Genomic DNA, 23,559 nt, shown 5'->3' with positions numbered 1-23,559 from the left:
CAATTATGTTCTAAGTTAACAGAAGCATGTATAACTAGAGAACCATTTAATATCTTTAGCTGCATCATCAAAGCTGGCATCTGTCAAGATTAAAACTGTAAATTTAACTGCAGGAATTCTTGGTATAAATTAACTGGTTGTAAGAACAAACAAAAAAGGAAATCTTACACTTCATTCATTAAACACTTCTATGTCCTGTCTTTACTCCACCAAAGTCATGCCATCAGCTATAAAACTTGTCGTAACCACAGACTGAAATGAATATGATGTTATACTTTGTAATATTAGCATCGGCTAAGCACAGGTCAACTTACCCTCCACTACTATGACACCAAAAACACAATCAGCTGTGTTCCCACTTGCATCTGCAAAGATGTAAGTCACTGTTGTTGTTCCTGTCTGAAAGAACTGTCCGGGTCTTTGTGTAGCTGACAGAACTGATGCTGTTCCTGAATTGTCTGTAGCTGTTGGCTCTGTAAACTGTACAACAACACCAAAGCTATTTAGCGGTATCTCTCGTGTAATATCATTGATGCAGCTGACCACAGGTGGTATATTGTCCACTGAGGAAAAAGAAACATTACAAAGTCAAATACTTAGGTCACTGATTCTTCTTTGAAACAATAATTACTAGCAGGTATAATGGTTTTCTATACAGTAGGGTAATTATCATAGAAATAAACAACAGTGTCCAACCGGTGTTTTCAATAATCCCGCATGAGACATAATAAGGTGTCATCTTATTTCCTTTACTGGACAACGGGGAATAATAATGCACAAAAGTGTTCTCCTACCTCATTTTCTGGTAACAGAATGTGATAACTCAGTTTTTCTCCAAAAATCTTAGACTGTTAATGATAAAGTTAGTCATAGTTCAGCTACTAAACTTGATGAACACACTGTGAAAGTCTATCTATTTCAAAGCTTAATCATTCTTGTGCAGACTTTAATATCAAACTAATATGAAAAGAGGTCATGTTAAAGGACAGACCCATTGATAGCACCATCTCTTAAACAATTACAATACAGGTTAACCCTCTTATTAAAGTACAACATTAGTTACTTCTGTGCAACCATCAGGTGGTTGCAGCTGTATCTAATGCTACACATTAGAAAATGATTGCTTGAAAATATTTTATCCAAAGTCTTACCCCCTAAAGATAAAGCAAAAATATTACTACCTATATAACATAAGTTCCAACATGAACTCAGTACACGTACTAAACCAACTTCAAATAAAAACAATAGTATTAAAGAGATGTGTTCCCTCCTCTGCTGACCTACTGTGAGGTCAGCATCCATACACTTGAATAAAGGTTTGATATCATGTCCACTTTTGACTTTCATTTTCCAACAAAAACTCACTTGTAAATATTGAGTAATTGTTTGTCACATAACAATGACAGGATTTTTTTAAACAAACTGAAATTGTTTATCATCAACTTTGCTACACACTACAAAAGCACATAAACAAATAAAGAGGTATTTCCTGGCTTAACCGTTTGGTTAAATTTCATTTTGCAGTGGGGGCCCCCTACCATCTTGAAATGTTAGTCAAGTCTTGAAGAGTTTAAACTCTACAAGACTTAACAGACATTTAAATATGGTAGGGCATCCAGTATGTTGGCGAAACCAAAACCTCCCGCAAGAAGCGATTCTATGGTCACAGATCCACAGTCAACACCATGAAGACTGAGACCCCAGCTGGAGAATACTTTAACCTTCCCAACGATACCATTAATGACATGTCCCTATAGGGGATTGAATCCTTAGGTAGCCAACCTGACCTAGTACGAATCAGCATAGAAAGGCTTTGGAAGCAACGCCTTCGCACCATTCAACCTCATGGGCTCAACATTCAGGAAGGACTTGATTTACTTTTCTTCTGTTCCACCCCCTCCTTCTCCCCTTGGTCCCCCAATCAATCCTCTTCTCATAGCTCTCTTCCACCCTTTTTTCCATACCTTTCTGCCTTTGTCCTTCTCCAGTTTATTCCCTACCTAATCCTCTCTTTGTTCCTCCACTCTTTATCTCCTACCTCTCCTCTTTCCCTGTTTGTTGCTTTCTTTCTTCTCTCCACCCCTTGTCTACCAATCTCCTTACATCTATCTCTTTGTGTTCACCATGCTCATTGACCTGTCTGTATTCTGTGCGTGTTTTTGTCCCCACTGTTACTGTTACTTGTCATTAAGCCTTTGAAGATCATTCTAGGATCGAAATGTCAGGCCAACTTACTCTACCAACTTCAATTGGTTTCTTACATTCACCAAGCTAGAGCTACATAAAAGTATGACGATACAAAAGATGTGCTTTTGAGTTATTGTGTTTTAAAAGGTTCTCATACTCTGACTTATTTTGACTGCAAATGACCTTGAAAATTAAAAAAATGTAGTAATTTTTAATCAACATTTACCACCGAATACTTGGACAGTAAAGCTAAAATCGCATTCCGATAAGGCTCCGGCCGAGTCTGTGCAGGTACAACGAACGTTTGTCTGGCCAACGGGAAAAAGATCTCCACTCTGTTCATTACAGTCTGGAGTTATAGAGCCATCTTCACTATCTAAACAGCTATCTATATCCTCCCATGTTACAAACTGACCAAAGTCTCCCTGAAGGCTGGTGACAGGTTGAATGTTGGGACAAATAGGTGGAGATGGAGGACTATTCACAGCTGTGACAAAGGACCAAAAGAATTTTTACAAAGAGGAACATATCAAAAACGGATCATTAGGCTCAAAAATAAATAAACAGGGATCAATAGTGTTGAGCCTATTTCCGACAGCAAACTTCAGTCATTACCTGTTATATGGTGGGAAGTTATTAAATGCGGGTTTATAGAGCAAGAACGACAGCATGTACATTCACTCACCCACTCTTTGTTTTACTGGGAAGTATTTATACCCCACCATTCTTTGTTCTGGTGGGGTGTAATTCTTCAGGTTTCAAAGAAACGATCAGTTCAGGTGTATAAATGAGTATTGCACCAAAGGATATTATAATAATAGGGATAACTGTAATACAATGACTTTCAGACTTTCTGCGGAACCAACAATTTAATTTTATGAAAAATGCCAATAACGGGCTTTCCAAATTAAGAGCTGGTCTATGATATGTTTCTTAAATTCTGTAGACCAAACCACTAGAACATTTATCACCATGTACCCACTATCTACCAACATAATCATGTTAGATAGATAGGTATATATATATATATATATATATATATATATATATATATATATATATATATATATATATATATATATATATATATATAGATATAGGTAGATAGGTAGTTAGGTAGTTCGGCAGTTAGGCAGGCAGACAGACAGACAGGCAGACAGGCAGACAGACAGGCAGGCAGGCAGACAGACAGACAGACAGATAGATAGGTCAACGGTTAATAACTAGGATTCTTAAACTTACCAATCGGATTAATGGTAACTAACTGGGGGAGCTAAAATTCATCAAACAGGGACGAAATAAAATGAAGCTGTTTAACTCACCAATCAAATTAATGGTAAATGTGCATTCCAGGATTTGGATGAGCTCGAAGTCAAAGTATGTAACTGTCACTGTTGTTTGCCCTATTGGAAACGAATCACCACTATCACTGCTTCTTTGAGTGACGACAAACAATCCGCCAGTGGTTTCCATCCATGTGATGGGGGTTGATGCCAGATTAGTCGTTTCGCTAATGTCAGCTGGACATGGTGTGGCCGGAACTGAAAAGATGCAAGGTATTAAGCTGTCTGAAACATCACACAATCTAAGTTTTTAAGTTACTTAAATTCTGATCAGAAACCAAGGGTATTTCTGGTAATTTAGTCTATATTTAAAGTTAATGTATCACTTGATTAGAATTTATAGTTAAGAACTATGCCGTTTACTTGCATATAACATGCTCGACAGATGCGCGTGCTATAAAAAAATGCAGGTCTACATTAAACGTTCGGAAAATAGGCCAACTTCTACAAGGTTTTACATGTCTGTTACGACGACGACATTTAAAGCAGGTAAAGTGCTTGCTTTGAATTGTATCGATGTCATTTTTGATATTAACACAGCAGTCTGTGCTGCAGATTGACCCTCCCCTCTTCTTTACAGGATCAACTTCATATATCAACATACATAATAAATTAATAATTAAAAGAAACTAGAGTTGGCCGGAAATTGAAGATGTATCTATATTTCCGTGACAAATCTTGAAAATATTTCATTATATGGAAGATACATTCCACCTGTGCATTGTCCATCTGCTTTGCTGACAAATCCTATCACCAAAGGGCCCTATATACTATACAATATATTAAAGGTGTGTAGGCCACGTTAAAAGGGTTTGCATAAACCTTCTGACAGGCCGCAGAAATTAGGCAGATTTTTGCCGCACCTTGCCCATGCTCCATATAAATATAAATGACTAAATGACTGATAGTAACTAACTAGGGGAGTTAAAACTCATCAATCAGGGTGGAGAATAAATTTAGTTTTATTAACCTTAATCTAGATGATAATAACACCAGAGTGCAACATATCATGGTTCCTTGCTGCTGCTCATTGATTTGAGTAAGAGGAAAGACTCCAAGTATGTAATGATGAAGCATTCCCTTAAGTTATGTGTGCAAACTGTTGTTACCAAGTGTTGGCGCGAAGCGTAAAAGAAAAGTTTGTCCGAAAATGCCTCCCAGATCGCTGGAAATGGCACTTCCCAGGCCTTGTTAGTTGCATCTAAGCATTTTCTCTTTTGAAATTACTAGCGATATCATAAAAATACAAAAAATATGCTCAAGGGGGTTGGGGTGGTAGCCCCTTCGTCCCCCTTGGCTATGCGCCTGCGGTTAGAAATCTTGTAGGAAATAGGCTAAATGGAAACACAGTGAACCCATTTCGATGTGGATCACATATATTAATACATGTACTTACACTCATACACAAGAGATGTACAGACATTATGATAATAATCATGAGTGACAGCTTGCTTTATGGCGATAAGTTATTAGTTAGTGATTGAGTTATTACCTTGTAGAGTTTGAGAAACGAACTGGGATTAATCTCAGCCATATCAACCATCCATGTAGCTTAGTAGCATATTCACATAGGATGCATCAAACAAGAGCATACTATCATGTTTCTTTGTTTGTTTCTTTAAGCAATCAAGTAGAACACTGTCGAACGTTGAGTATTAACATGTTATCCTTTATTGTGTAACATAGTCATGCTGTACAGGCATAGAAGCCTAATTTGATTTGGGGGGGGGGGCTGTAAAGACTTGCCCGAAAAATATAACCAACATTTTTTGCACGTTCCGCACGCGATCGACATGTTAATATGTGCATATCATGTAGGCAATCATCGGTTATTACATCACATGCCAGTAACATACAATCATTTTCTGTGTTATTACCCTTCCATATTGGTTATAATTATTGTGGAAGTTGTTACAACAATATTGATAATAATAATATAATTTTACCATTGAAAAACACATTGCAAATTATTCTTCTTTCAGTAGATGCCCGAAAAATTCTCAGCATATTGCTCAATTTTGCACCAAAAAATTGATAAACACACTGCAAATTATCCTTCTTACAGTAGGTGCCCGAAAAATTCTCAGCATATTGCCCGAATTTTCACCAAAAATTTAAAAACACATTGCAAATTATTATTCTTTCAGCAGGTGCCCGAAAAAATTTCAGCATGTTGCAAAATTTTCACAAATTTTTTTTTGGGAAAAACACATTGCAAATTATTCTTCTTTCAGTAGGTGCCCCAAAATTCTCAGCATATAGCCCTAATTTTCCCAAAATTTTTTGGTTGGGGGGCTGCAGGCCCCGCCTCCTACGCCTATGTGTTACGGACAGATATTGGACGACATGTGCAAGATTACGTGTTGACAGATTACGTGTTGACAGGGTGAACAAGGACGAGCAGACGGCATGCTTTAACTTATATACCAATATGCAAATGCACAGCTCAATAACAAACAGGTGCAGATGCTACAATGTAGTGCATTGTTTGCACTCATGTATCGTATGCATTTTCAATAACATTACACATACATGTATAGTTTACAGCCCATAACTAAAGCATGATTCACAGTTAAAACAATACATGGATGCTCCCCTGCATTGCCAACAAAAATATAGATGGAAATAGTATAGAAAAAACCTTTTAGGAATTTTTAAAACACCTCTTGATGAATTTTGACAATATGTTCCAACTAAATTAGAGAGTTGACTTTTACACCACAGCAATTGGCGCAGAAAGACATTCTGAAAAGTAGATTGTGTATAAGGGTTGTATTATTGACCTCAAACTATAACCTTTGACCTACACTATAAACAGATACTTGAGGGTCTGTTCTAGCTCATTAATCTTCACATAACTGTAAGATTCACCAACGATGTAGCTGTTGAGTATGTTTGAAATGTACTCATTGTTTTGGCAACTGGTGACCTCAACATGACCTCTCCCAATATCTCAGCTGAGAACTCAACATAAGCGGCTATATATAACAAATGTGAAGTTCATGCAAGTATGCCCAATGAGTCATCATATTTACAGGCCAAGTGTATTACATGTAAACAGATGCACGACATGCAGCCAAAACATGTGATCACCTTGTATATATATTCCTTCTGCATTCAGCAAAGGAATCAAAATTGTCATCTTGTACAAATTCTTCTTTTGATATCACTTTAATTTATGCTTGACAATATAAGACCCACTAGGCTGAATAAATACTGTAACTGTTTATTAACTGATTTTAGAATTTAGAAAGAGAAATTTTGTAGAGACCAAAGCAATCATACAACACACTACAGGTAAAAGACTTTTCACAACTAATTGCAAACCTCCAGTCATGCAATCTCCAAATAATCCTGGTTCTCATTGAGACAATCTACAGCCCATAAAAACGTCTGTAAAAAATTACGATAAACTGTTCTTTGGCTAAAGTAGTGCACTGAGTCCGGTCAGCCTTTCAAAAGTTGGATACATGAATACAATCTTTCTAAACACATGTATGGCAACATTTTAATAGTATACATAAGTGATGGAAAGAAAGAACAAATTTGTGTCAATTTCAATCTGCATTTCATGTCTCAAGTGTATTTATTCCATCTCCGTGTCAATAGTAGTTAACAGGCTTTTAGGTCTAGCAAACAGCAGAATCTTACACTTCCTTCATTACATATTTCTATTCACTGCCCATACTCAACCAATGTCATCAAACTGTTCCTAACAACATATCTGAATGAAAACACAGACTTCACACTTTGTGATTTTTACATTGAGGTAGCATAGTTTTACTTACCCTCCACTACTGTGATATCAAAAACACAATCAGCTGTGTTCCCACTTGGATCTGCAAAGATGTAAGTCACTGTTGTTGTTCCTGTCTGAAAGAACTGTCCAGGTCTTCGTGTAGCTGACAGAACTGATGCTGTTCCTGAATTGTCTGTAGCTGTTGGCTCTGTAAATTCTACAACAACACCAAAACTATTTAGCGGTATCTCTTGTGTAATATCATTGATGCAGCTGACCACAGGTGGTATATTGTCCACTGAGGGTGAGAAAAGAGAAAAATGAAGGCTTTTTTGTCTGTGTGCAAATAGTACTTTATTACTAAAATTTAGTAAATTACTAAATTTGTAATACAGTGAGATATAAATTAAAGTGGCATTTTTTTTTAAATATAAAAGCTACTCTTTCTGAATTGAGCTTGAAAAATTCAATGGATAGAGACCAAAAGCCAAAAATGGAATGAACATTTTAATTATTGCTTGAAAACATATACATAGAAGACCCAGAAGGCTGAAAACTACCCACATTTATTAACTGAATTTAAAAATCATAAACATGCCACAAAGTAGACTATTATTACTCTGTTAAATTGTTACAACAATTAATTACAAGAATAAAAGTTTTACTACATCTTCAATGCACAATTTGAACAATTTCACAAGCCTGTACTTGCTTGCAACCATAGCATAGCTCTATAGTTCAAAGCTAGTAGTACAAACTGGATAAGGGTGACAGTTGTATTCATAACATAGAGAAAAGACAACAAAGCTATGACATACCTTCAGTAATGATGATGTTAAATGAACATTCCGCTGTATTTCCTGATAGATCTGCAAACACATATGTTACTTGTGTGGTTCCACTCTGGAAGAATTGTCCAGGAGTATGTGTTCTTGATTGAACATTTGCAGTCCCAGAGTTATCAGTAGCAGTAGGTTCACTGAATTGGACTGTGGTGCCAAATCCATTCAGAGGTATGGTCTCTGTTACATCTAGTCCTACACAAGCTATCACTGGTGGTACTTGGTCGACTGAAGATTTCAAAGTTGAAATTTTTAATCAAATTGCCAGCTAAACTTTGAAACTATTTTTGCTAAGAGCATATATTTAGAAAGAGCGACAATTGTAATATTTCATCAAGAATTTGCTTCGAGTTGACTTTGAAAGAGGAAGGAAATTGTCAATTCAAAAACAGTTTAAACTGAACATACAGCATAAATAAATGATGAAATCAACTTAGATTTGGCTGATACACATACCTGGAGTAACTGTGACAGTAAAAGTACAAAATGCTGTTTGTCCACTTGGGTCAACAAAGATGTATGTCACTTGTGTTGTTCCTGGGCTGAAAAAGTCTCCAGGTGCATGACTTCTAGACTGAAGAGAAACAACTCCTGAGTTATCAGTAGCTGTTGGCTCTGTCCAAGACACAGTGGTACCAGTGCTGTCAATTGTCACTATTCTCGTGATGTCTTGTATGCAGGTAACATCAGGTGGTGTATCATCAACTGAAAAGATCAAAGGAAGAGTCTAAAAGCTAATGGAACTGGCTTGAACTAATAAAAGTCATTTCAAACTTTCAGAATTAATGATTTTTCTTTAAGTGGCTAATGCCAGGGCCTAGTAAGGAACAGTCACAAATTGTGACAGTATTCTAATATTTTGAACAAACTCATATCAAAGTTTTGAAATGATGATTCTCAGCAATTATCTGTTTTGATAGCAAAACTAGGTTTCACAGCATACCAATGCTAAACACCAATATTTCATAGGTGTATCCCAATGAGTTCTGACAGAAAAAAAGGATGTGATTATCCCAAATGCTCAGAATTATAATTGATCTGGTGAAACTATATAGAAATGTCAATGTGATTATTTACTGCTTCAAAATAACCGCAAGGTTATTTCAAAGTAAGATGTATCAGCTTACTTATATCCATTGTCACAACTTTAAGCTGTGCATAGAATCAAGTGATATTTGCAGTTGCTAACTGATATGCACAGTTTTACCGCCATAACTTATAGTCAACTATCTATGAAAACAGTTCTCATACTACTTCAGAAATGTTGATCAGATAGTTGAATGTAATCAACACTTTTCTGTCTGTTATAATTACAAATGATAACTTTGACCTTTCTGATTCCAATGATGTACTAAGTTAACAGAATCATGAACAGAATTTTGTTTTCTCCTCACCATTCTGTCTTTGTCCTTCTCTAGTTTATTCCCTACCTCCTTCCCTTAATCTTCTCTTTGTCCCTCTACTGTTTATCTTCTACCTCTCCTCTTCCCCTGCTGGTTTCCTTCTTCCTTCTCTCCATCCCTTGTCTACTAATCCCCTAACATCTATCTCTTTGTGTTCACTATGCTCACTAACCTGTTTGTATTCTGTGGGTGTTTTTGTCGCTTCTGTTACTGTTACTTGTCATTCAGCCTCTGAAGAAGATCCTGCTAGGATCGAAACGTCAGGCCAACGTACTTTTACAGAATCATGTATAGTTAGAGAACCATTTAATATCTTTAGCTGCATCATCAAAGCTGGCATCTGTCAAGATTACTAAACTGTTTCTTAAGCAAATTACATGACTGCTTGGTATAAATACTTTAACTGGTTCTTAGATCAAACAAACAGGAAGATCACACACTTCCTTCGTTAAACACTTCCATGTCCTGTCTTTACTCCACCAAAGCCATGCCATAAGTCAACAAACTTTCCTAACCACAACTTGGAATGAATATACATCTGTTACACTATGTAATATCAATATTGACGAACAAGCACAGGTTAACTTACTCTCCACTACTATGATATCAAAAACACAATCAGCTGTGTTCCCACTTGGATCTGCAAAGATGTAAGTCACTGTTGTTGTTCCTGTCTGAAAGAACTGTCCGGGTCTTGGTGTAGCTGACAGAACTGATGCTGTTCCCGAATTGTCTGTAGCTGTTGGCTCTGTAAATTCTACAACACCGAAGCTATTCAGCGGTATCTCTCGTGTAATATCATTGATGCAACTGACTACAGGTGGTATATTGTCCACTGAGGATGAGAAAAGAGTAAAATGAAGGCTTTTTGTGTGTATGCAAATAGTACTTTATTACTAAATTTGTAATACAGTGAGATATAAATAAAGGTGGCATTTTTTAATATAAAATAGCTTCTCTTTCTGAATTGAGCTTGAAAAATTCAATGGATAGACCAAAAGCCAAAAATGGATAAGAACATTTTATTTATTGCTTGAAAACATATACATAGAAGACCCAGAAGGCTGAAAATTACCCACATTTATGAACTGAATTTAAAAATCATAAACATGCCACAAAGTAGACTATTATTACTCTGTTAAATTGTTACAACAAATAATTACAAGAAAGAAAGATAAACTACATCTTCCATGCACAATTGAACAATTTCACAAGCCTGTACTTGCTTGCAACCATAGCATAGCTCTATAGTTCAAAGCTACTAGTACACACTCTATAAGGGTGACAGTTGTATTCATTACATAGAGAAAAGACAACAAAGCTATGACATACCTTCAGTAATGATGATATTAAATGAACATTCGGCTGTATTTCCTGATGGATCTATAAACACATATGTTACTTGTGTGGTTCCACTCTGGAAGAATTGTCCAGGAGTATGTGTTCTTGATTGGACATTTGCAGTCCCAGAGTTATCAGTAGCAGTAGGCTCACTGAATTGGACCGTGGTGCCAAATCCATTCAGAGGTATGGTCTCTGTTACATCTAGTCCTACACAAGCTATCACTGGTGGTACTTGGTCGACTGAAGATTTCAAAGTTGAAATTTTTAATCAAATTGCCAGCTAAACTTTGAAACTATTTTTGCTAAGAGCATATATTTACAAAGAGCGCCAATTGTAATATTTCATCAAGAATTTGCTTCGAGTTGACTTTGAAAGAGGAAGGAAATTGTCAATTCAAAAACAGTTTAAACTGAACAAACAGCATAAATAAATGATGAAATCAACTTAGATTTGGCTGATACAAAAACTAACAAAGTTTGCAAGCTGTTAAACTACTTCAGACAAACTGATGATGCATTGTTCAAAATCATTTCCATCTACTATATCAGCAACACAATCATTGAGGGTGATTTGTATTATGGAGCAATAAGGCTTAGCTTTTAATTATTTGTATTTAAAAAGACTTACTTTCAGTGACAATGACCCTGAATGTACATTCAGCAGTGTTTCCAGCGGGATCAACAAAGATATAAGTTACTTGTGTTACTCCTGAACTAAAGAAGGTTCCTGGACCGTGGGTTCTTTGCTGAAGTGAAACAACTCCAGAGTCATCGGTTGCTGTTGGCTCAGTATAGAAGACGAGTCTTCCTCCTGTTCCTAATGGTGTTGTTTCAGTCACATCTGGAATACAGCTCACAACCGGTAGGACATTATCCTCTAAAATATGGAAAGACAAAATGTTGTTTTGCAGACTGCAGATGTCTAGCTTTGATTTCAAGTAGAGTTATCAGTGTAATGTTACATCACAGTGATCTTGTCATTTATTAGCACAATGTTACCCATATAGGTGTGTTTCTCTGTCAACAGCTTTAAATCTTAAGCTATTACATGATAGTACACATACCTGGAGTAACTGTGACAGTAAAAGTACAAAATGCTGTTTGTCCACTTGGGTCAACAAAGATGTATGTCACTTGTGTTGTTCCTGGGCTGAAAAAGTCTCCAGGTGCATGACTTCTAGACTGAAGAGAAACAACTCCTGAGTTATCAGTAGCTGTTGGCTCTGTCCAAAACACAGTGGTACCAGTGCTGTCAATTGTCACTGTTCTTGTGATGTCTTGGATGCAGGTAACATCAGGTGGTGTATCATCAACTGAAAAGATCAAAGGAAGAGTCTGAAAGCTAATGGAACTGGCTTGAACTATTAAAAGTCATTTCAAACTTTCAGAATTAATGATTTTTCTTTAAGTGGCTAATGCCAGGGCCTAGTAAGGAACAGTCACAAATTGTGACAGTATTCTAATATTTTGAACAAACTCATATCAAAGTTTTGAAATGATGATTCTCAGCAATTATCCGTTTTGATAGCAAAACTAGGTTTCATAGCATACCAATGCTAAACACCACTATTTCCTAGGTGTATCCCAATGAGTTCTGACAGAAAAAAGGGCTGTTATTACCCCAAATGCTCAGAATTATAATTGATCTGGTGAAACTATATAGAAATGTCAATGTGATTATTACCTGCTTCAAAATAAACCACGAGGGTATTTTAAAGTAAGAGGTACCAGCTTACAAGTTGTCACAACTTAAGCTATGCATAGAATCAAGTGATATTTGCAGTTGCTAACTGATATGCACAGTGTTTACCGCCATAACTTATAGTCAACTATCTATAAAAACAGTTCTTACATTCAGATATGTTGATCAAATAGTTGAATGTAATCAACACTTTTCTGTCTGTTATAATTACAAATGATAATTTTGACCTTTCTGAAACCAATGATGTACTAAGTTAACGGAATCATGTATAGTAAGAGAACCATTTATTATCTTTAGCTGCATCATTAAAGCTGACAACTGTCAAGATTAAAAATGTTTCTTAAGCAAATTTAACTACAGGAATGCTTGGTATAAATACTTAAAATAGTTCTAAAAACAAATAAACAAGAAAATGTTACACTTCCTTCATTAAACACTTCTATGTCCTGTCTTTACTCCATCAAAGTCATGCCATAAGACTTCAAAACTTTTCCTAACCACAAATTGGAATGAATAAACATCTGTTACACTATGTCATATTAATATTGACGAACAAGCACAGGTTAACTTACCCTCCACTACACTGATATCAAAAACACAATCAGCTGTGTTCCCACTTGGATCTGCAAAGATGTAAGTCACTGTTGTTGTTCCTGTCTGAAAGAACTGTCCGGGTCTTTGTGTAGCTGACAGAACTGTTGCTGTTCCTGAATTGTCTGTAGCTGTTGGCTCTGTAAACTGTACAACAACACCGAAGCTATTTAGCGGTATCTCTCGTGTAATATCACTGATGCAGCTGACCACAGGTGGTATATTGTCCACTGAGGAAAAAGAAACATTATAAAGTCAAATATTAAGGTCACCGGTTCTTATTTGATACAATAATTACTTGCAGGGGTAATGGTAACTTTATACAGAAGGGTAATTATCATAGAAAAGAGACAACAGTGGCTAACAGCTGTTTCAAAAAATCCCGCGTAAGACATAATAAGGTGTCATCTTATCTCCTTTACCCAACGGAGAGTTATAATGCAAAAAAAGTGTTTTTTCATCTCCTTTTCTGATAACAGAATGTGATAACTCAGTTCTTCCCCAAAACCTTAGACTGTTAATGATAAGTCATAGATCAGCTACTAAAGCCGATGTACCAAACTGTGAAAGGTTTATCTATTTCAAAACTTACTCATTCCTGTACAGGCTTTAATATCAAAATAATATGAAATGAGGTCTTGTTAATAATAATAATAATAATAATAATAATAATAATAAACAGTTCTTATTAAGCGCCCGTAACAGAAGTCTCAGGGCGCTTTACAAATAAAAAAGTAAAAAAAAATACATAAAGAATACAAGTCAAACACACAGCAAAAGAAGCCAATGACCGAATGATAAATAGTAAAAGAGCACACAAAAGGCAATAACCATGGATAAAAAAACACTAACATGTATATACAAGAAAAAAAGTGTCCAAAAAAAATTGTCTCACAATATGTACATAGACAATGAAATACTGAGTAAAGAGATGAGTTTTTTTTGTTAAAGGACAGACCCATCGATAGCACAATCTCTTAAACAATTACAATACAGGTTAAACCTCTTATTTAGCCTACATACAACATTGGTTATTTCTGTGCAACCATCAGGTGCATGCAACTGTATCTAATGCTACACATCAGAAAATGATCACTTGAAAATACTTTATCCAAAGGCTAAAATGAAGAAAAATGACTACTTACATAAAATAAGTACCAGCATGAACTCAGTACATGAACTGTCTGAACCAACTTCAATAGAAACATTAGTATCAAAGGGAAGTGTTCCCTCTTCTGCTGACCTTATGTGAGGTTTCCATGTCTTTTGTTGCTATTCATACATTTGAATAAAGTTTTGATAACATTTCCACTTTTGACTTTCATTCTCCAACAACACTCACTTGTAAATATTGAGTACTTGTTTGTCTCCATCTGATCTCAGATAACCCTCACATGCTCCCCTTTTAGCTAGGCAAAGACTTCATTTGATACATTTGAAACTGTCGTCAAGTTCAATTTACTTCATTTCCAGACAAATAGTCATTGGCAGACAAAGTTAACCCTTCAGATGCTGCTTACTGTACTTTTTCTGAGATACCATTCATTTCACTTATGACGAGATCCCTAAGTATAATATTCGTTCACCATTAAGTTAAACAGCATTTGGACACTTGAAAAGCGTTTTACAAAATGTGACAACGGTTCCCTGTATTGAACTCAGATAACAATGACAGGATTTTATTAAACAAACTGAATTTGTTCATCACCAACTTTGCTACACACTACACAAGCACATAAACAAAATAAAGAGGTATGTCCTGGTTTAACAATTTTGGTTTAATTTAAGTTTCCAGTGCAGACCCCTACCATATATTGATATGGCATTATAATTAACTCTGATTATAGAACATCACCCTCTTTGAGAAACAAAAAACGAAAAAGATAACAAAGGTGAAAGTGTTTCTTCGTATAAATTCTGGTGGCTATTTTTCTCAAGAGTTTTGGTTTATTTCCCACGACATCCAACTTAGAAGATATGCAGCACATGAGCCAAATTTATACACACCCATAAAGGCCCATACATGTAACTATCTTTCAACCTTACTGGATGGAAACAATACAATATGGTTTGGGACAAAGACTATGACTAACCTTTCACATAAACATGACACTCACCTTCCACAACATCAACACAGAAGGTGCAAGTAGCTGTGTTACCAGAGGGATCTTCAAAAATATAGGTCACTGTTGTACTTCCACTCTGGAAGAATTGTCCAGGATTATTAGTTCTTGATTGAAGATTTACAGTCCCAGAGTTATCAGTAGCAGTAGGTTCACGGAATTGAACCGTGGTGCCAAATCCATTCAGAGGTATGGTCTCTGTAACATCTAGTCCTACACAGGCTACAACTGGTGGTATGGTATCAACTGAGGTGAAGATAAACACATTTATCAAAGTACAGTGTTGCTGTCAAAAGATTAACTATCACACTGTGCAGCTTTAGGGTGCTCTTACACTAGATCCGGATCAGATTCCCTGACATAATCAGACGATCATCTCTCCATGGGGTAAACTTATGCATTGATCCGGATGCATTTACAGTTGAGTCGTACTCTGATCCTCCATAGCTATGACTGGATGTTGGTAAAAATATTAGATTGGAAATGTGTCATACGCAGCCACAGATCGCGTAGTACGTATACTCCAAAAATTTCATTGCCATGCCAGCATAGCCTTTGGGTGGCAATACTACGTATTCACGGCCTACATGCACTCAATCTATGTAGAAATTAGCCCATGCATGATACAGGCAGAAACACAAGCTAAACTAGCAAGATGGAGATTCAAAGGCTAACTGCTGATTCTTATTGTACCATATGTAAGGATGATCAGGATGCAGGCTTTTGACAATGAAAATCAAAGGAGAAGACTTGCCCTGTTCTTCCCCGAGGCAAGAAGACGTACTTCACACATGTTTGTTTGAAGACGTACTTTACACAAGTGCTGCAGATATTACTTGCCGAAGTCATGATGGAAGAACAACACCATTTACAGAGGGCAAGGTGGATGGAACCAAGCACAGATGCAAACTGGGATCACATGCTTCAGCATTTAAACGGTGAATGACGAATTTCAAACTTACATAATAGCTTCTACAAATATTTAGGAAAAGTCACACCTACAATAGGGATAGATCCAGCAATCAAAACGGGAACTAAACTCTAAAAGTGACTACGCAGAGATATAGCTGCGTAGGAAATGCAATGAGAAATATGTGACTGTGAAGGACTAGAAATTCACGCCAGAATGCATGTAACATAATGAGGTCACCAGAGATCTCGGGTCACTGTTGATGCGGGAGTGTTTACATTACACAATTGATCTTGACATCTGTATCAGATCCTGGTCTCTGCCAGCATCAATATAGGAGGATCAGATCCGGATCTGAACTCTGTTTACACTCCAGCCGTGATCTTGATGTCAGGATCAGATCATGATCTAGTGTAAAAGCACCCTAAGGCTCTAAACATGTTGTGATCATGAAAGTTGTAGTAGAAAAAGAGATATATTTTGAAAGAGATGACAGAATAAATATTATTCAGTTTGTAACTTGTGGGAATTTCTTGTCGAGTGCATATAGAGGATAATCATATGCCCTTGCTGGTAACAGAAAGAAATTTAGATAAACTTGTATCATGCAAATGCAAGACACAACAGCAGCCTATAAAGTAGCACGTATACTTGTAGCATAGCTACATAACTTTGTTTAGATGTTTATAACTTTTGAACATACTAGCAGCTTAATATCCCTGTAACCTTAGTGTAATATATGAACCATGAGCATCTGCACAGATATGTAGAGGGGTGGTGGTGCAGGGGGGGATGGTTTCTACTCTGAAACGACATACCTGAACAAAAGTGATTTGGCTGCTTTCCAAATTACAAAGTTTGCAAGCTGTTAAACTACTTCAGACAAACTGATGATGCATTGTTCAAAATCATTTCCATCTACTATATCAGCAAAACAATCATTGAGTGTGATTTGTATTATGGAGCAATAAGGCTTAGCTTTTAATTATTTGTATTTAAAAAGACTTACTTTCAGTGACAATGACCCTGAATGTACATTCAGCAGTGTTTCCAGCGGGATCAACAAAGATATAAGTTACTTGTGTTACTCCTGAACTAAAGAAGGTTCCTGGACCGTGGGTTCTTTGCTGAAGTGAAACAACTCCAGAGTCATCGGTTGCTGTTGGCTCAGTATAGAAGACGAGTCTTCCTCCTGTTCCTAATGGTGTTGTTTCAGTCACATCTGGAATACAGCTCACAACCGGTAGGACATTATCCTCTAAAATATGGAAAGACAAAATGTTGTTTTGCAGACTGCAGATGTCTAGCTTTGATTTCAAGTAGAGTTATCAGTGTAATGTTACACCACAGTGATCTTGTCATTTATTAGCACAATGTTACCCATATAGGTGTGTTTCTCTGTCAACAGCTTTAAATCTTAAGCTATTACATGATAGTACACATACCTGGAGTAACTGTGACAGTAAAAGTACAAAATGCTGTTTGTCCACTTGGGTCAACAAAGATGTATGTCACTTGTGTTGTTCCTGGGCTGAAAAAGTCTCCAGGTGCATGACTTCTAGATTGAAGAGAAACAACTCCTGAGTTATCAGTAGCTGTTGGCTCTGTCCAAAACACAGTGGTACCAGTGCTGTCAATTGTCACTGTTCTTGTGATGTCTTGGATGCAGGTAACATCAGGTGGTGTATCATCAACTGAAAAGATCAAATGAAGAGTCTGAAAGCTAATGGAACTTGCTTGAACTATTAAAATTCATTTCAAACTTTAAAAATGATTGAATTTTCTTTAAGTGGCTAATGCCAGGGTCCGACGTTAAAACAGTCACAAATTGTGACAGTATTCTGATATATATTTAACAAACTCATGTCAAAGTTCTGAAATGATGATTCTCAGCAATTATCTGTTTTGATAGCAAAACTAGGTTTCATAGCATACCAATGCTAAACACCAATATTTCCTAGGTGTATCCCAATGAATTCTGATAGAAAGAACGGCTTTAATCACCCCAAATGCTCAGAATTATAATTTGATCTGATAGAAATGTAAATGTGATTATTTACTGCTTCAAAATAACCACAAGGTTATTTAAATATAAGATATATCAGCTTACTTATATCCATTGTCACAACTTTAAGCTATGCATAGAATCAAGCGATATTTGCAGTTGCTAACTGATATGCATAATTTGTACCGCCATAACTTATAGTCAACTATCTATGAAAACAGTTCTCACACTACTTCAGATATGTTGATCAAATAGCTGTATGTAATCAACACTTTTCTGTCTGTTATAATTACAAATGATAACTTTGACCTTTCTGATACCTGTGATGTACCAATTTAACAGAATCATATATAGTAAGAGAACCATTTAATATCTTCAGCTGCATCATCAAAGCTGGCATCTGTCAAGATAACTAAACCGTTTCTTAAGCACACTACATGAGTACTTGGTATGAATACTTTAACTGGTTCTAAGAACAAATAAAACAAAAACAGCTTACACTTCCTTCATTAAACACTTCTATGTCCTGTCTTTACTTCATCAAAGTCATGCCATAAGTCATCAAAACATGTCCTAACCACAAACTGGAATGAATATACATCTTTTACACTATGTAATATTAATATTGACAAACAAGCATAGGTTAACTTACCCTCCACTACACTTATATCAAAAACACAATCAGCTGTGTTCCCACTTGGATCTGCAAAGATGTAAGTCACTGTTGTTGTTCCTGTCTGAAAGAACTGTCCGGGTCTTCGTGTAGCTGACAAAACTGATGCTGTTCCTGAATTGTCTGTAGCTGTTGGCTCTGTAAAGTCTACCACAACACCAAAGCTATTTAGCGGTATCTCTCGCGTAATATCACTGATGCAGCTGACCACAGGTGGTATATTGTCCACTGAGGAAAAAGAAACATTATAAAGTCCAATACTGAGATCACTTGTTCTTTTTTGAAACAATAATTACTAGCAGGGGTAATGGTAATTCTATACAGTAGAGTAATTATCATAGAAAGAGACAACAGTGGCTAACAGCTGTTTCAAATAACCCTGCATGAGACATAATAAGGTTTCATCTTATCTCCTTTACTGGACAACGTAGAGTAATAATGCACAAAAGTGTTTTCTTATCTCCTTTTCTGGTAACCGAATGTGATAACTCAGTTCTACCCAAAAACCTAAGACTTTTAATGATCAGTAGCTCAGCTACTAAGCCGATGTAGCAAACTGTGAAAGGTTCATCTATTTCAAAGCTTACTCATTCCTGTACAGGCTTTAATATCAAAATAATATGAAAAGAGGTCATGTTAAAGGACAGACCCATTGATAGCACAATCTCTTAAACAGTTACGATACAGGTTAAACCTCTTATTTAGCCTACATGCAACATTGGTTATTTCTGTGTAACCATCAGGTGTGTGCAACTGTATCTAATGCTACACATCAGAAAAAGATCACTCATATAAATATTTTATCCAATGACTAACCCCCCTAAAATGAAGGAAAAAATTACTACCTATATAATATAAGTACCAGCATGAGCTCAGTACATGCACTGTCTGAACCAACTTCAATAAAAACATTAGAATCAAAGAGAAGTGTTCCTTCCTCTGCTGACCTAATGTGAGGTTTACATGTCTTTTGTTCCTATTCATACGACCATTTGAATAAAGTTTTGATAACATGTCCACTTTTGACTTTCATTCTCCAACAACACTCACTTGTAAATATTGAGTAAATGTTTGTCTCCATCTGATCTCAGATAACCTTCACATGCTCCCCTTTTAGCTAAGCAAAGACTTCACTTGATACATTTGAAACTGTCGTCAAGTTCAATTTACTTCATTTCCAGACAAATAGTCATTGGCAGACAAAGTTAACCCTTTAGATGCTGCTTACTGTACTTTTTCTGAGACACCAATCAATGATAGTGCATCTGTATTTATATAACTTAACGCATAAATCTTTATCTTTGGCAATTTTGAGCAATTAGCTATTTTTATCAAATCTCCTTGAAAGCTGACCTCAGTAGCCAGGTTGTTAAATGTCACATATCAATTCTTGCTTCAGACTATAGCATAGATCTAGTTCAAAGCTAGTAGGAAAAACTGATAAAGGTGACAGTTGTATTCATTACATAGAGAAAGGACAACAAAGCTATGACATACCTTCAGTAATGATGATGTTAAATGAACACTGGGCTGTATTTCCTGATGGATCTATAAACACATATGTTACTTCTGTGGTTCCACTCTGGAAGAATTGACCAGGGGTGTGTGTTCTTGATTGGAAATTTGCAGTCCCAGAGTTATCAGTAGCAGTAGGTTCACGGAATTGGACGGTAGTGCCAAATCCATTCAGAGGTATGGTCTCTGTTACATCTAGTCCTACACAAGCTATCACTGGTGGTACTCCGTCAACTGAAGATTTAAAAGTTGAAATTTTTAATCAAATTGGCAACTCAACTTTGAATTAAGTATTTTTGCTAAGAGCATATATTTTACACAGAGTGCCAGTTGTAATATAACATCAAGAATTTGCTTCAAATTGACTTTGAAAGAGCAAGGAAATTGTCAGTTTAATTTCATTTTAAACTAAGCATATAGTATAAATAAATCAACTTAGATTTGGCTGATATAGAAATTAAAAAGTTTAAAAGCTGTTAAAGTACTTCAGACAAACTGATGATGCTTTCTTCAAAATCATTTCCATCTACTATATCAGCAACACAGTCATTGAGGGTGATTTGTATTGTGGAGCAATAAGGCTCATATTTTAATAATTTGTATTTAAAAAGACTTACTTTCAGTGACAATGACCCTGAATGTACATTCAGCAGTGTTTCCAGCGGGATCAACAAAGATATAAGTTACTTGTGTTACTCCTGAACTAAAGAAGGTTCCTGGACCATGGGTTCTTTGCTGAAGAGAAACAGCTCCAGAGTCATTGGTTGCTGTTGGCTCTGTAAATAAGACAGTTCTTCCGCCTGTTCCTAATGGTGTTGTTTCAGTCACATCTGGAATACAGCTTACAACTGGAGGGACATTGTCCTCTAAAAAATGGAAAGACAAAATTCTGTTTTGGAGACTGCAGATGTCTAGCTTTGATTTCAAGTAGAGTTATCAGTGTAAGGTGTCTCACATCACAGTGATCTTGTCATTTATTAGCACAACGTTACCGATAAAGGTGTTTTTCTCTGCCAACAGCTTTAAATCTTAAGCTATTATAGGATTGTACACATACCTGGAGTAACTGTGACAGTAAAAATGCAATTGGCTGTTTGTCCACTTGGGTCAACAAAGATGTATGTCACTTGTGTTGTTCCTGGGCTGAAAAAGTCTCCAGGTGCATGACTTCTAGACTGAAGAGAAACAACTCCTGAGTTATCAGTAGCTGTTGGCTCAGTCCAAGGCACAGTGGTACCAGTGCTGTCAATTGTCACTATTCTTGTGATGTCTTGTATGCATGTAACATCAGGTGGTGTATCATCAACTGAAAAGATCAAAGGAAGAGTCTAAAAGCTAAAGGAACTTGCTTGAACTATTAAAAATCATTTCAAACTTTCAAAATTAATGAATTTTCTTGAAGTGGCTAATGCCAGGGCCTGAAGTAAAAAAGTCACAAATTGTGACAGTATTCTGAGATATTGAACAAACTCATGTCAAAGTGCTGAAATGATGATTCTCAGTAGTTATCTGTTTTCATAGCAAAACTAGGTTTCATAGCATACCAATGCTAAACACCAATATTTCCTAGGTGTATCCCAATGAATTCTGATAGAAAGAAGGGCTTTGATCACCCCAAATGCTCAGAATTATAACTGATCTGGTGAAACTATATAGAAATATCAATGTGATTATTAACTGCTTCAAAATAACTAAAAGGTTATTAAATGTAAGATGTATCAGCTTACTAAATATCCATTTTCACAACTTTAAGCTATGCATAGAATCAAGTGATATTTTCAGTTGCTAACTGATAAGCACATTTTTTACTGTCATGACTTATATCTATCTATGAAAATAGCTCTGTCAAGATTACTAAACCGTTTCTTAAGCAAACTACATGAGTACTTGGTATGAATACTTTAACTGGTTCTAAGAACAAATAAACAGGAACATCATACACTTCCTTCATTAACACTTCTATGTCCTGTCTTTACTCCATCAAAGTCATGCTATAAGTCATCAAAACTTGTCCTAATCACAAAATGGAATGAATATACATCTTTTACACTATGTAATATTAATATTGACAAACAAGCACAGGTTAACTTACCCTCCACTACTATGATATCAAAAACACAATCAGCTGTGTTCCCACTTGGATCTGCAAAGATGTAAGTCACTGTTGTTGTTCCTGTCTGAAAGAACTGTCCAGGTCTTCGTGTAGCTGACAGAACTGATGCTGTTCCTGAATTGTCTGTAGCTGTTGGCTCTGTAAAGTCTACCACAACACCAAAGCTATTTAGCGGTATCTCTCGCGTAATATCACTGATGCAGCTGACCACAGGTGGTATATTGTCCACTGAGGAAAAAGAAACATTATAAAGTCCAATATTGAGATCACTTGTTCTTTTTTGAAACAATAATTACTAGCAGGGGTAATGGTAATTCTATACAGTAGAGTAATTATCATAGAAAGAGACAACAGTGGCTAACAGCTGTTTCAAATAACCCTGCATGAGACATAATAAGGTTTCATCTTATCTCCTTTACTGGACAACGTAGAGTAATAATGCACAATAGTGTTTTCTAATCTCCTTTTCTGGTAACCGAATGTGATAACTCAGTTCTACCCAAAAACCTAAGACTTTTAATGATCAGTAGCTCAGCTACTAAGCCGATGTAGCAAACTGTGAAAGGTTCATCTATTTCAAAGCTTACTCATTCCTGTACAGGCTTTAATATCAAAATAATATGAAAAGAGGTCATGTTAAAGGACAGACCCATGGATAGCACAATCTCTTAAACAGTTACGATACAGGTTAAACCTCTTATTTAGCCTACATGCAACATTGGTTATTTCTGTGTAACCATCAGGTGTGTGCAACTGTATCTAATGCTACACATCAGAAAAAGATCACTCATATAAATATTTTATCCAATGACTAACCCCCCTAAAATGAAGAAAAAAATTACTACCTATATAATATAAGTACCAGCATGAGCTCAGTACATGCACTGTCTGAACCAACTTCAATAAAAACATTAGAATCAAAGAGAAGTGTTCCTTCCTCTGCTGACCTAATGTGAGGTTTACATGTCTTTTGTTCCTATTCATACGACCATTTGAATAAAGTTTTGATAACATGTCCACTTTTGACTTTCATTCTCCAACAACACTCACTTGTAAATATTGAGTAAAT

General features: G+C 36.1%; 2 protein-coding genes across 2 annotated transcripts in view; both read right to left on the bottom strand.

The window, feature by feature from the left end:
• The window catches only part of LOC139965439 (uncharacterized), a gene marked incomplete in the record, with an annotated part of 200,375 nt that overhangs the window by 43,119 nt on the left and 133,697 nt on the right, over positions 1-23,559 (bottom strand).
• Positions 16-22,782, bottom strand: LOC139964400 (hyalin-like; the record flags this gene model as incomplete). The annotated part of the gene is made up of 20 exons (XM_071965975.1): positions 16-80; positions 315-563; positions 2,414-2,674; positions 3,510-3,728; positions 7,319-7,567; positions 8,088-8,339; positions 8,568-8,816; positions 10,104-10,349; positions 10,847-11,098; positions 11,487-11,735; positions 11,923-12,171; positions 13,133-13,381; positions 15,269-15,520; positions 17,194-17,442; positions 17,630-17,878; positions 18,842-19,090; positions 20,360-20,611; positions 20,995-21,243; positions 21,435-21,683; positions 22,470-22,782. Coding segments are annotated over 20 exons (4,851 nt in total), but the record flags the coding sequence as incomplete, so codon positions are not given.

Source organism: Apostichopus japonicus, chromosome 3, assembly GCF_037975245.1.
Source record: "Apostichopus japonicus isolate 1M-3 chromosome 3, ASM3797524v1, whole genome shotgun sequence".
Taxonomy (NCBI): Eukaryota; Metazoa; Echinodermata; class Holothuroidea; order Aspidochirotida; family Stichopodidae; genus Apostichopus; species Apostichopus japonicus.
The sequence above is the reverse complement of the archived record's forward strand: the minus strand, read 5'-3'. Positions and strand labels throughout refer to the sequence as shown.